Raw genomic sequence first — 16,376 nt, 5'->3', positions numbered from 1 at the left:
CATATCTTATGGGAAATCTTCCAAGTAACAGGCGTATCTGCCTGAATTAAGTTATCTATGACCGACTCAAAGAAACCACGCTGGCATAGAGCAAACGTCCAACCCCCAAGCAATCAGCTTCAAAGAAACTAGAGGGTGAAGAAGAAATTCCAACTCAACGGATGAGTTCAAGGATACAGAGATGACGCGGTCAGCAGATTCGCATACCAAAGCCTGCGAGACCACGCAGAAGCGGGGAGAAGCACCGATGCCTTCTCCGATATGATCAAAACAAACCCCCAGCAAAACACCAGGGAAAAAGAGATCCTAGTCTAAAGACCAAAGAACTGCCAATGCAGTTATCAGCTCGGTCTGGGGCCCCCGAACCTGGACCCGGATCCCGAAAACTAAGCACTCAGACAAAATGTCACGTTTATCCAACTCCTGCCGACCCCATTTGAAAATCAGGTAGGAGATACTCCCGGATGGAGATCCCACTCTCCCGGATGATAAAGACTGCTCAGAAAATTCGCTTCCCAAGTGTCCACCCCTGGGATATGGATCACTGATGGATAGCAAGAATGAAACTGGGCCGCAGCCAACTGAGGCTAGAACAGAAGAGACTTGAAGCTTGTTCTCAGTGGTAGGAAATCGAAGAACAGACTCCGCTAGAGTCCACACTCTGCAAATCATGTACCCTGGGACAGGTGATCCAGAGACAACCACCATAAAAAAGAACCCCTTGTCTCCTGCTTCAGAGTTAATTGAGGAGATAAGCTTGCATAGACTCTGTTCCATTGCTAGATTATACTCAACCGCACAGGTCTGAAGTGGAACAAACAAACAGAAATGTAAGAGTCGCAAGGCGCTGTTATCAACATCTGAAGGATGAAAGGTGGAGTGGACCACACTGGGGATTGAACCTGCAACCCTCGAGTCTTCACAAAGCTCCGCCACAGTGCCATAGCACGCTGAGCTATCTGTCCAGTTCATCACCATCGGCCCGAATACTCCTATGTACTGAGCCACTGAGGGCCGAGAAGTGGACTGAAGGTCCAAACCATTAACGATAGACATTTAGTTCCTGACCTCAGTCAGAAAAATTTGGAATCTGCCTTGAGTCCCAAAAAGCTACCCTTGTGCTTGAGACAAAGGAACACCTTTCCACCCGTGAGCTCACGGGAATAATAATACCAAGTACGTGGAAATCCTGCTTGCTGTAAGAATGACGCCTGGACTAGGATATTAGCCAGAGAGGGCGTCTTTGCAATGCCCATAAGAGCTCGGAACTGTGGCAAGACCGAAAGGAAGACCACGAATGGGAAGTGTTTGTCCATAAAGGCAAACCCAAGACGAATCTCGTGAACGGCACAGGAAGGTACTTGACCCTGAATTTACAGTTGAAATAAATTGACCCTCTAGAATCAAGGGAAAAATTGACCAGATCCTGTATCCAAGTACTAATCAGGCCCGACCCTGCTTAGCTTCCGAGATCAGACTAGATCAGGCGCATTCAGGGTGGTGTGACCGAAGGCTCAATATTAGAACTGGAACAACCACCTCAGGTCTGAGAGGTCCCTAATGTAGCGTAAGGACGTCTGTCCCTTAGTCTGATCCTTAGACAAGCTAGAAGCAGAAACTGCCTCTGAGAGGAAAACATCTGAGCTCGAACCAAACTAGAGCGAAAACCGGCCACCTACAAGATCCAATTCCGGACCGGAGCATGTTCCCCATGCTGACTGTAATTAAACAGTAGGCTATGCGTTCACCAAAATCTAAGTCATAGAACACCTAGCCATAAAAACAAGGTTCTAACTATAAGGTACCAAGAGCTGGAACAGAGCCACCTCCGCTCCCAATTGATAACTGGAAGGGAAGAAATGAAATAAAGAAATTAGCCAATATGCCGTCACACCAGTGACGGTAGCAAAGTACACAGATGGTTGCCATTGTAAACCCTGGTGTGAGGCCCATAATGAAATTTAGTCCATTAGAACTATCCTCTAAGGGTATAGAAGTTCACGTAGTGATGGAAACTACTCCTTCCCCCAAAGGAATATCGTCCAGCCTTTTAGTTTTTCTGATACGGCCATGGAAAACAGTCATGTAAATATAGGGAATGCCTAAGGCAACAATTCCATCTGATACTGAAATTCTCAGTAACATGGAGAAAATGTTAGACTAGCAATTCCTCCAGCAATGCTTCAAATTCATAGAAAAATAAAGAAAGCATCATAACCCCAAGGGGAGTGTGAAGGACACGCAGGGCACTGCATGAGGGCCATAAAATTTCGATTGGAAACTATAGGAGAAATTTGTGACCAATTGTTAACAGACTCCCCAACAGCAATCGCCGAAGAGAGAGTAGGGTCAAAGGAAAAAATAAATTTGAATAAATCGTAATCAAATTTAAACATAGGACACGATACTGTTCTTTTAAATATGAAAATTAACCCTATTCTTGAGTGCGTTTGTTTCATCCTCAGTCATAAAGGATGAACTAACAAAGAACAGCTGAGATTCATTTAATACAATGCACACAGAATAAGACGTTACTGTCTCCTTAATTCTGAAGTAACTCATTCATGTGGGAATTTGCACCATCCTACGTCACCAAGGATGAGTTAACAAACAAAAACAGCCGCATTTTTCTTTTTTCTTTTTTAAATAAAATTTACCCAGAAAAAAATGTTACTGTCTCTTTAAATGTTAAAAGAGCGTTTTATTTCTGACGTGCAGAAACAATCCAATAACAATATAAAGACGGCTGTAACTAGACGTTGCTGTGTACATCAAAAGAACCGCAGAGCACTGCCTGTGGGTCAAAGTAGTTTGGACACTTGAATAAGCAAATTGTGGCAGGGATTGACTGGTGTTACCAGACTCTTAACAGCCACCGCTTTAGAAGGAGTATGTACAATACAATTTGACACAGGAGAATATGTTACTGTCTCTTTAAATTTTAAAAGATAACATTTTTCCTTTGTATTAACTGCAGAAAAATGTTAAAAAAAATTAAAAAAAATTAGCAACTGTAGCCAGGTCTGACCCGTGAGATGGTAGGCAGAGTATCTTGCCACAATCCGTACCCTTGGACCACAGGACCCCCATACTATGGCAACACAGTAAATAAACTTGCCAGGCATCAATGCCCCTCAGTAGGAAACTGCTACGGTATCACTCTAACCGCAACAGGGAAGGCATAAGCTACAGTCCAAATATGCCTATAACAACTGAAAGCAAATCTCCTTGGACCTAACATGAACCGAGCCACATAGAAATGGAAACAGGGCGCGTTACACTCCTAAGGACCACCACACATGGATGGTGACATAACGTATCTCCCGGTCGGCATGTATATTTATTGAACCGCCGGGAGATGTGCAGGAGCGCGCTAAGTAACTGGCGTCCCCAAGAACCGCCCTACATAGGCATTTGCACAACAGTTAACTCCCGGGCGGTATTGTAGATGTTAATAAACCGCCAGGAGTAAAAAACGGCGCGCAATGAAAATGGTGCCTGTCAAGGACCGCCCTTCGTGGGCGTTCACAGCCGAAACCATACAAGCAGCTCCCGGTCGGCATGACTTGTGTAACCGCCGGGAGATGTGAGAGCATGTGAAAAAACCTTGCTACCAACCTTTACACAAAAAACTCTCAAGTACCCCTGCACATTTAAACAGCCATACAGACATCCTCTCCCGGTCGGCATGCTGTCTTATGCAACCGCCGGAAGACGTGATAGATTGCCCATAACACGTAAGAGTGAAAGTCAGAAGTGGTAAAACATACCCTCTAGTCACAAGTACCTCTTACATCTCCCGGGCGGCATGATGTTTTAATATAACCGCCGGGAGAACGTTACAGTCTCTATAGAGGTCTCCTAAAGAGTCTAAGCTCAAACGTGGCATTGTTAGGTATGACATACGTTGAACAATTTGCTGTCTATAAATGTCTCCCAGGAAAGGAGAACTCATACCTGAGGAAAGAGCCCATATGTTGACTAAGGGCTTCCCATTCCCAATGTGAATGGCCAACCTCTACTGAGTCCTGTTCTTCTCCATGCCCAGTAATAAAAAATGGCACTTACCTCTCCATCTGCCGACAGCAAAGGCAGCTCCCAGGCGTGTGAAGTCCTACTGCTCACATGGACCTGAGGATGACAATGAAAATACTGAGTAATATCCCTCAGATTTTTCCCCCAGATAGGGCAGCAACAGTAGAAGGGAGGCGCAGTGAGAAATATATCCCACCAGTTCCCATTGCTTTAAAGCCACCAAATGCTTCTCTTTTTACTGAAGAGACTGATCTGGTCTAGGCTACATCCCAGCACAAAGTAGCACTCAGTGGCACTACTTTAAAAATAATAAACACTTGATTGAAGATTCTAAACTAACACCTCACTTTACCTCTTCCTATTACTAACACAGGCAAAGAGAATGACTGGGGTGGGAGGGAAGGGAGGAGCTATATATACAGCTCTGCTGTGGTGCGCTTTGCCTCCTCCTGCTGACCAGGAGGCGATATCCCACAAGTAAGGATGAAATCCGTGGACTCATCGTATTTTGTAAAAGAAAGAAAATTTATGCTTACCTGATAAATTTGTTTCTTTTTAGACACGTTGAGTCCACGGATTTCATCCTTACTTGTGGGATTACGCCTCCTGGTCAGCAGGAGGAGGCAAAGAGCACCGCTGTTATATAGCTCCTCCCCTCCCTCCAGTCATTTGATCGAAGTTAGGAAGAGAAAGGAAAAGCCAAGGTGCAGAGGTGTCTGAAGTTTACCAAAATTAAAAACCTGTCTCATAGAACAGGGCGGGCAGTGGACTCATCATGTCTAAAAAGAAACAAATTTATCAGGTAAGCATAAATTTTCTTTTCTTTTTAAAGACACGATGAGTCCATGGATTTCATCCTTACTTATGGGATACAATACCAAAGCTAAAGTACACAGATGATAAGGGAGGGACAAGACAGGGAACTTAAACGGAAGGCACCACTGCTTGAAGAACCTTTCTCCCAAAAACAGCCTCAGCCGAAGCAAATGTATCAAATTTGTAAAATATAGAAAAAGTGTGAAGAGACGACCAAGTTGCAGCTTTGCAAATCTGTTCAACAGAAGCATCATTTTTGAATGCCCATGAGGAAGCCACAGCCCTAGTGGAATGAGCCGTAATTCTTTCAGGAGGCTGCTGTCCAGCAGTCTCATATGCAAAATGGATGATACTCTTCAGCCAAAAAGAAAGAGAGGTAGCCGTAGCTTTCTGACCCTTACGTTTTCCCGAAAAAATTACAAATAGAGAAAACGATTGACGAAAGTCCTTAGTCGCTTGCAAGTAAAATTTTAAAGCATGGACTACGTCCAAATTGTGCAGCAGACGTTCCTTCTGAGAAGAAGGATTAAGGCACAAGGAAGGAACAACAATCTCCTGATTAATGTTCTTGTCTGAAACAACTTTAGGAAGAAAACCAAGTTTAGTACGTAACACCACCTTATCCGAATGAAAAATAAGGTAAGGTGAATTATATTGTAATGCCGAAAGCTCAGATACTCTTCAAACAGAAGAAATGGCAACAAGAAACAAAACTTTCCAAGATAATAACTTAATATCTATGGAATGCATAGGTTCAAACGGAACCCCTTGAAGAACTTTAAGAACTAAATTCAAACTCCATGGAGGAGCAATTGGTTTAAACACAGGCCTGATTCTAATCAAAGCCTGACAAAAAGATTGAATATCTGGTACATCTGCCAGACGCTTGTGCAACAAAATAGATAAGGCAGAGATCTGACCCTTTAGGGAACTCGCTCATAACCCCTTCTCCAATTCACACCAATAAAGATATTTACGCCATATCTTATGGTAAATCTTCCTAGTTACTGGCTTACGCGCCTGAATTAAGGTATCTATGACCGAATCAGAGAAACCCCGCTTGGATAAGATTAAGCGTTCAATCTCCAAGCAGTCAGCTGCAGAGAAACTAGATTCGGGTGAAGGAAGGGTCCCTGAATGAGAAGGTCCTGCCTCAATGGAAGCTTCCACGGCGACAGAGATGACATGTCCACCAGATCGGCATACCAAATCCTGGGAGGCCACGCAGGAGCGATGAGGATCACTGATGCCTTCTCCTGTTTGATTCGAGCAATAACCCGGGGAAGAAGCGCAAACCGGGGGATATGCTAGGCTGAAGGACCAAGGAACTGCCAAGGCATCTATCAGCTCGGCCTGGGGGTCCCTGGACCTGGACCCGTATCTCGGAAGCTTGGCATTCTGACAAGATGCCATGAGATCCAACTCCGGCCGACCCCATCTGAGAATCAGGTTGGAGAATATTTCCGGATAGAGTTCCCACTCTCCTGGATGAAAGGCCTGCCTGCTCAGAAAATCTGCCTCTCAGTTGTCCACCCCTGGGATGTGGATCGCCGACAGATGGCAAGAATGGGCCTCCGCCCACTGGATTATCTTGGCTACCTCGGTCATCGCTAAGGAACTGCTCGTTCCTCCCTGATGATTGATGGAAGTCACCGTTGTTATGTTGTCCGACTGGAATCTGAAGAATTGGGCCAAAGCCAACTGAGGCCAGGCCCGAAGCACATTGAAGATCGCTCTCAGCTCTAGGATGTTGATGGGAAGTAGAGACTCTGCCTTTAAAGAGCCCCAGACTGCTCCCCATCCTAAAAGGCTGGCATCCGTTGTCACAATCACCCATGAAGGTCTGCAAAAGCATGTCCCCTGGGATAGATGATCCAGAGACAACCACCATTAGAAGAGAGTCCCTCGTCTCCTGTTCAAAGGTTATTCGAGGAGACAAATCTGTATAATCTCGATTCCACTGCCTGAGCATGCTTAGCTGCAGAGGCCTGAGGTGAAACGAGCAAACAGTATGATGTCCATTGCCACCACCATCAATCCGATTACCTCCATGCACTGAGCCACTGACGGCTGAGAAGTGGACTGAAGGGCTCGATATGTATTCAGAATCTTTGACTTTCTGACCTCTGTCAGAAAAATCCTCATGGATATAGAGTCGATTAGAGTTCCCAAGAAGGGTACCCTTGTCTTCGGAATTAAAGAACTCTTTTCCAGATTTACCTTCCACCCGTGAGTTCTCAGGAAGGATAGCACAATGTCGGTATGGAACCTTGTTTGCTCCTTATATGTCCCACTTACACAGTGAGTGGCCAACTTCTTCTGATTTTTTCTTCCTTCAAACCCCAGAAATAAAAGTTGGCACTTACCTCACATTCTGCCCGACAGCCAAGGCAGCTCCCAGGTTTGCGAAGTCCTATCCCTCGCATGGACCTGTGAATTAAGAGAAAATACTGAGTAATATCCCTCAGATTTTTCAGGGTTAGGGCAGCAACAGTATATGGGAGACGCAGTGAGAATTATGTTCCACAAGTTTCCATTGCTTTAAAGCCACCAAAAGCTCTACTGTAGAGACTGATATGGACTACAGCTACACCCTAGAACAAAGTAACACTCTATGGCACTACTTTAAAAATAATAAACACTTGATTGAAGAATCTAATCGAACACCTCACTTTACCTCTTCCTATCACTAACGTAGGCAAAGAGAATGACTGTAGTGGGAGGGAAGGGATGAGCTATTTAACAGCTCTGCTTTGGTGCTCTTTGCCTCCTCCTGCTGACCAGGAGGTGAATATCCCATTAGTAATTAAGATGATCCGTGGACTCATTGTGTCTTAAAAAAGAAAATGGCCACTCTGAAGGATACCAACAAGTTGATGTACAGGATACTCAGATCTCTGAGCTTAATCTAGACTTTATGGAGGATAGTGATAGAGTACCATTAGAAACACTTTATCAAGAAGGCTCTACCGTTGAAGTAGGAGGCACACATGCCTTTCCACATTTTAAGCATAAGTCCAAGATTTACCCGATTCACAATGGGGGTGAAACCATAGTTGCCTTCCAAAGAAGGGTAGAAAGAGATCTTACAGCACTAAAATGCCAAATGAATGACTTGACCTCACAAACAAAGAGATCAAATCTTTTGAGGAGAGAGAGATGCATTACTAACCCTTATGAATAGATATCTTGTAATTAGATCGGCCGACAAGGGGGGATCTGTCGTTGTAATGGACAGAGGTTTTTTGTACAGGAAGCCCTTCAGCAACTACCAATGATATACTGTAGGTATCAGTTTCACCTATGAATTTCAAAAACATAAGGTGAACTACCAAGATGTCACTTTGGCTGGAGAGATTGATGGAGAAAAAGGAATGGTTAAATCTGATGTATAGGAAACCCATCACGGGAAATACGATACTCCATGCCAATAGTAACCACCCAGACAAATTGTTTAAGGCAATTACGAAGGGCCAAATGCTTAGAGTAAAGAGAAACTGCAATACACAATAACAGTTCATGGAACAATCAAAATTGTTATCGAACAGACTAAGGGACACAGAATATCCAACACCCATGGTACAGGGGGTTAGGAATTCGGTGGCAACCCTAGATAGGAAAGATCTACTGATAAAAATCAGGCCCGAGAGAGTAAACAAGCCCTTTTTCTGACTACATATAGTAATCAGTTTGATGAGGTATGCAGGATAGTTAAACATTTTAAAATGTTTTAAAATGTCATTATTTGGGTCTCTCATTGTTTTGCTGTATCACACAATATCCCACCGTGGGAGCGGCACGCACGCCTGTCATTATTTGGATCTCTCTTTGTTTTGCTGTATCACACAATATCCCACCGTTGGAGCGGCACGCACGCCTGTCATTATTTGGGTCTCATTGTTTTGCTGTATCACACAATATCCCACCGGGGGAGCGGCGCATACGCCTGTCATTATTTGGGTCTCATTGTTTTGCTGTATCACACAATATCCCACAGGGGGAGCGGCGCATACGCCTGTCATTATTTTGGTCTCATTGTTTTGCAGTATCACACAATATCTCACCGGGGGAGTGGCGCACACGCCTGTCATTATTTGGGTCTCATTGTTTTGCTGTATCACACAATATCCCACCGGGGGAGCGGCGCATACGCCTGTCATTATTTGGGTCTCATTGTTTTGCAGTATCACACAATATCTCACCGGGGGAGTGGCGCACACGCCTGTCATTATTTGGGTCTCATTGTTTTGCAGTATCACACAATATCTCACCGGGGGAGCGGCGCACACGCCTGTCATTATTTGGGTCTCATTGTTTTGCTGTATCACACAATATCCCACAGGGGGAGCGGCGCATACGCCTGTCATTATTTGGGTCTCATTGTTTTGCTGTATCACACAATATCCCACAGGGGGAGCGGCGCACACACCTGTCATTATCTGTGTCTCATTGTTTTGCAGTATCACACAATATCTCACCGGGGGAGTGGCGCACACGCCTGTCATTATTTGGGTCTCATTGTTTTGCTGTATCACACAATATCCCACAGGGGGAGCGGCGCATACGCCTGTCATTATTTGGGTCTCATTGTTTTGCTGTATCACACAATATCCCACAGGGGGAGCGGCGCACACACCTGTCATTATCTGGGTCTTATTGTTTTGCAGTATCACACAATATCTCACCGGGGGAGTGGCGCACACGCCTGTCATTATTTGGGTCTCATTGTTTTGCTGTATCACACAATATCCCACAGGGGGAGCGGCGCACACACCTGTCATTATCTGGGTCTTATTGTTTTGCAGTATCACACAATATCTCACCGGGGGAGTGGCGCACACGCCTGTCATTATTTGGGTCTCATTGTTTTGCTGTATCACACAATATCCCACAGGGGGAGCGGCGCACACACCTGTCATTATTTGGGTCTCATTGTTTTGCAGTATCACACAATATCTCACCAGGGGAGCGGCGCACACACCTGTCATTATCTGGGTCTTATTGTTTTGCAGTATCACACAATATCTCACCGGGGGAGTGGTGCACACGCCTGTCATTATTTGGGTCTCATTGTTTTGCAGTATCACACAATATCTCACCGGGGGAGTGGCGCACACGCCTGTCATTATTTGGGTCTCATTGTTTTGCTGTATCACACAATATCTCACCGGGGGAGTGGCGCACACGCCTGTCATTATTTGGGTCTCATTGTTTTGCAGTATCACACAATATCTCACCAGGGGAGCGGCGTACACGCCTGTCATTATCTGTGTCTCATTGTTTTGCCGTATCACACAATATCCCGCCGGGGGAGTGGCGCACACGCCTGTCATTATTTGTGTCTCATTGTTTTGCCGTATCACACACGCAGCGCACACGCCTATCATTATTTGGGAAGGTTTTTTTTTTGTGAGGGAGAAAAAAAATCATCATCTTCTACAGATTAAAGGGACATGAAACGCAGATTTTTTTCTTTCATGATTCAGATTGAGCAGCAATTTTAAATAGTTTTCTAATTTACTTAACTTTAACTTTTCTTCGTTCTCTTGGAATCTTTAGTTGAAAAACAAAATGTATGCTTACCTGATAAATTTCTTTCTTTCTTGACACGATGAGTCCACGGATCATCATTAATTACTGTTGGGAATATCACTCCTGCCCAGCAGGAGGCGGCAAAGAGCATCACAGCAAAGCTGTTAAATATCACCTCCCTTCCCTCCCCCCTCGACCAAAGTAAAGGAGAGAAAGGAAGCAACAAGGTGCAGAGGTGTCTGAAGTTTATAACATACTAACAACCTGTCTAAATAAACAGGGCGGGACCAGGAGGCGATATCCCATAAGTAAGGATGAAATCCGTGGACTCGTCGTATCTTGTAAAAGAAAAATAAATTTATCAGGTAAGGATAAATTTTGTTTTCTTTCTAATGACGATGAGTCCACGGATCATCTAATTACTATTGGGAATCAGTACCCAAGCTAGAGTACACAGATAAGGGAGGGACAAGACAGGAAAACTAAACGAACGGAAGGCACCACTGCTTGAAGAACCTTTCTCCTAAAAGCGGCCTCAGCCCAGGCAAAAGAGTAAAATTTATAGAAGTTTGAAAAAGTGTGAAGAGAGGACCAAGTTTCGCCTTGCAAATCTGTTCCATAGAGGCTTCATCTTTGAATGCTTAGGAAGAGGAAACAGCCCTCGTAGAATGAGCCGTTACTCCCTCAGGAGGCTGCTGTCCAGCAGTTTCATAGGCAAAGTGAATGATACTCTTCAGCCACAAAGAGAGAGAAGTAGCCGTAGCTTTCTGTCCCTTACGTTAAACAGAAGACTGACGAAAAATCCTTAGTCGCCAGTAAATAGAATTTTAGTGCACATACCGTGTCCAGATTGTGTAGAAGCCGTTCCTCCTGAGAAGAAGGATTAGGACACAAGGAAGGAACAACAATCTCCTGATTAATGTTCCGGTCTGAAACTACTTTACACTGACTTAGTACGTAAAGCCACCTTATCTGAATGAGAAATAAGGTAAGGGGACTCATACTGTAATGCCGAGAGCTCTGACACTCTACGAGCAGAAGAAATAGCAACAAGAAACAAAACTTTACCACCTCTAACGTAGGCAAAGAGAATGACTGGGGTGGGAGGGAAGGGAGGTGATATTTAACAGCTTTGCTGTGGTGCTCTTTGCCGCCTCCTGCTGGGCAGGAGTGATATTCCCAATAGTAATTAGATTTGTGGACTCATCGTGTCATTAGAAAGAAATCAGGGGAGTAAGCTCAGGAGTGTGCACGTGTCTGGGGCACTATATAGCAGCCACACTCCTACCTCAGTATCTCTAACACAGAATATCGTGGGAAAGAAGCAAATTTGATAATAGAAGTAAATGGGAAACTTTTATAAAATATTTTGTTCTGCCTGAATCACAAGGAGAATTATTGGGTTTCATATCCCTTTAATAGGGATTTAAAGGGACAGGATATCAGTCGCATGCTGAGGCTGTACAGTCGGAGCATACTAATGCAATGTGTTTTAATGGACTTTTTTTTTTACCAGACACTGGTTGGCAGATATGCTTGTGCACAGCTCATGCATCATACTAACCAATCATAGCAGGTATATGCTTGTGCACAGCTCATGCAGCATACTAACCAATCAGAGCAGGTATACGCTTGTGCACAGCTCATGCATCATACTAACCAATCAGAGCAGGTATACGCTTGTGCACAGCTTATGCATCATACTAACCAATCAGAGCAGGTATACGCTTGTGCACAGCTCATGCATCATACTAACCAATCAGAGCAGGTATACGCCTGTGCACAGCTCATGCATCATACTAACCAATCAGAGCAGGTATATATATATGCCTGTGCACAGCTCATGCAGAATACTAACCAATCAGAGCAGGTATACACCTGTGCACAGCTCATGCATCATACTAACCAATCAGAGCAGGTATACGCCTGTGCACAGCTCATGCATCATACTAACCAATCAGAGCAGGTATATATATATGCCTGTGCACAGCTCATGCATCATACTAACCAATCAGAGCAGGTATATATATATGCCTGTGCACAACTCATGCATCATACTAACCAATCAGAGCAGGTATACGCCTGTGCACAGCTCATGCATCATACTAACCAATCAGAGCAGGTATACGCCTGTGCACAGCTCATGCATCATACTAACCAATACAGCAGCAGCAGAATATAGAACATGAAATACACAGGATACAGTAAATGACCCCAGTACGTGACCTCGTCTGACACTCACTTCAACCACATGACCCTTAGACAGGACCACGATGATGTCGGCATCAGCAATAGTGCTGAGCCGATGGGCGATAACCAGTACGGTGCGGCCTGAGGTGGCTCTGTCCAGCGCTAACTGTACAGCTCTCTCCGATTCTGCGTCTAGGGCGCTTGTGGCCTCGTCCAGGATCAGGATCTTGGGATCTTTCAACAAGGCGCGAGCAATGGCGACTCGCTGCTTCTGACCACCAGACAGGGTCACGCCGCGCTCACCTGTAGTCACACAGAGAATGTGTATTAATGTAACGTCTATAGCAGGTTGGTCACTACAAGGAGCAGACAATACAGTGGGTACCTGCAATACAGAAGGCGATATGCCGGAGTGGGGGCTTAGGGACAGCTGTACAGCAGGACACAGGATAAAGGTTACAATATGGGTGAGGATATAATTTCAGGGCAGGATCTCACCCAGATACTGTATAGGGGGTGACTGAAGGGTTACAGGGCTGCAGTATACAAAGGACAATCTATAATAAGACATACAGGGCTGCAGTATACAAAGGACAATATATAATGAGACATACAGGGCTGCTGTATACAAAGGACAATATATAATGAGACATACAGGGCTGCTGTATACAAAGGACAATATATAATGAGACATACAGGGCTGCAGTATACAAAGGACAATATATAATGAGACATACAGGGCTGCTGTATACAAAGGACAATATATAATGAGACATACAGGGCTGCTGTATACAAAGGACAATATATAATGAGACATACAGGGCTGCAGTATACAAAGGACAATATATAATGAGACATACAGGGCTGCAGTATACAAAGGACAATATATAATAAGACATACAGGGCTGCAGTATACAAAGGACAATACATATGAGACATACAGGGCTGCAGTATACAAAGGACAATCTATAATAAGACATACAGGGCTGCTGTATACAAAGGACAATATATAATAAGACATACAGGGCTGCAGTATACAAAGGACAATCTATAATAAGACATACAGGGCTGCAGTATACAAAGGACAATACATATGAGACATACAGGGCTGCAGTATACAAAGGACAATCTATAATAAGACATACAGGGCTGCTGTATACAAAGGACAATCTATAATAAGACATACAGGGCTGCAGTATTCAAAGGACAATCTATAATAAGACATACAGGGCTGCAGTATACAAAGGACAATACATATGAGACATACAGGGCTGCTGTATACAAAGGACAATATATAATGAGACATACAGGGCTGCTGTATACAAAGGACAATATATAATAAGACATACAGGGCTGCAGTATACAAAGGACAATACATATGAGACATACAGGGCTGCTGTATACAAAGGACAATATATAATAAGACATACAGGGCTGCAGTATACAAAGGACAATATATATATGAGACATACAGAGCTGCTGTATACAAAGGACAATATATAATGAGACATACAGAGCTGCTGTATACAAAGGACAATATATAATAAGACATACAGGGCTGCAGTATACAAAGGACAATACATATGAGACATACAGGGCTGCTGTATACAAAGGACAATATATAATAAGACATACAGGGCTGCTGTATACAAAGGACAATATATAATAAGACATACAGGGCTGCTGTATACAAAGGACAATATATAATAAGACATACAGGGCTGCTGTATACAAAGGACAATATATAATAAGACATACAGGGCTGCAGTATACAAAGGACAATATATATGAGACATACAGGGCTGCTGTATACAAAGGACAATATATTTATGAGACATACAGGGCTGCTGTATACAAAGGACAATATATAATGAGACATACAGGGCTGCAGTATACAAAGGACAATATATAATAAGACATACAGGGCTGCAGTATACAAAGGACAATCTATAATAAGACATACAGGGCTGCAGTATACAAAGGACAATACATATGAGACATACAGGGCTGCAGTATACAAAGGACAATCTATAATAAGACATACAGGGCTGCTGTATACAAAGGACAATCTATATTAAGACATACAGGGCTGCAGTATACAAAGGACAATCTATAATAAGACATACAGGGCTGCAGTATACAAAGGACAATACATATGAGACATACAGGGCTGCTGTATACAAAGGACAATATATAATGAGACATACAGGGCTGCAGTATACAAAGGACAATACATATGAGACATACAGGGCTGCTGTATACAAAGGACAATATATAATGAGACATACAGGGCTGCTGTATACAAAGGACAATATATAATAAGACATACAGGGCTGCTGTATACAAAGGACAATACATATGAGACATACAGGGCAGCAGTATACAAATGACAATATATAATGAGACATACAGGGCTGCTGTATACAAAGGACAATCTATAATAAGACATACAGGGCTGCTGTATACAAAGGACAATATATAATGAGACATACAGGGCTGCAGTATACAAAGGACAATACATATGAGACATACAGGGCTGCAGTATACAAAGGACAATATATATGAGACATACAGGGCTGCTGTATACAAAGGACAATATATATATGAGACATACAGGGCTGCTGTATACAAAGGACAATATAAATATATGAGACATACAGGGCTGCTGTATATTAAGGACAATATATATATGAGACATACAGGGCTGCTGTATACAAAGGACAATATATATGAGACATACAGGGCTGCAGTATACAAAGGACAATATATATGAGACATACAGGGCTGCTGTATACAAAGGACAATATATATATGAGACATACAGGGCTGCTGTATACAAAGGACAATATATAATAAGACATACAGGGCTGCTGTATACAAAGGACAATACATATGAGACATACAGGGCTGCTGTATACAAAGGACAATATATATATGAGACATACAGGGCTGCTGTATACAAAGGACAATATATAATAAGACATACAGGGCTGCTGTATACAAAGGACAATACATATGAGACATACAGGGCTGCTGTATACAAAGGACAATATATATATGAGACATACAGGGCTGCTGTATACAAAGGACAATACATATGAGACATACAGGGCTGCTGTATACAAAGGACAATACATATGAGACATACAGGGCTGCAGTATACAAAGGACAATATATATATGAGACATACAGAGCTGCTGTATACAAAGGACAATATATAATGAGACATACAGAGCTGCTGTATACAAAGGACAATATATAATAAGACATACAGGGCTGCAGTATACAAAGGACAATACATATGAGACATACAGGGCTGCTGTATACAAAGGACAATACATATGAGACATACAGGGCTGCTGTATACAAAGGACAATATATATATGAGACATACAGAGCTGCTGTATACAAAGGACAATATATAATGAGACATACAGAGCTGCTGTATACAAAGGACAATATATAATAAGACATACAGGGCTGCAGTATACAAAGGACAATACATATGAGACATACAGGGCTGCTGTATACAAAGGACAATATATAATAAGACATACAGGGCTGCTGTATACAAAGGACAATATATAATAAGACATACAGGGCTGCTGTATACAAAGGACAATATATAATAAGACATACAGGGCTGCAGTATACAAAGGACAATATATATGAGACATACAGGGCTGCTGTATACAAAGGACAATATATTTATGAGACATACAGGGCTGCTGTATACAAAGGACAATATATATGAGACATACAGGGCTGCAGTATACAAAGGACAATATATATGAGACATACAG

General features: G+C 43.1%; 1 protein-coding gene across 1 annotated transcript in view; it reads right to left on the bottom strand.

The window, feature by feature from the left end:
• LOC128659669 (mitochondrial potassium channel ATP-binding subunit-like) overlaps positions 1 to 16,376 on the bottom strand; it is a 343,891-nt gene that overhangs the window by 23,680 nt on the left and 303,835 nt on the right. The window contains exon 15 of the mRNA XM_053713238.1: positions 12,626 to 12,876. Coding sequence (XP_053569213.1) covers positions 12,626 to 12,876 — 251 coding nt within the window. The remainder of the gene's footprint in view (positions 1 to 12,625; positions 12,877 to 16,376) is intronic.

Source organism: Bombina bombina, chromosome 5, assembly GCF_027579735.1.
Source record: "Bombina bombina isolate aBomBom1 chromosome 5, aBomBom1.pri, whole genome shotgun sequence".
Taxonomy (NCBI): Eukaryota; Metazoa; Chordata; class Amphibia; order Anura; family Bombinatoridae; genus Bombina; species Bombina bombina.
Note: the sequence above shows the minus strand (reverse complement) of the source record. Positions and strands in the feature narration are given on the sequence as shown.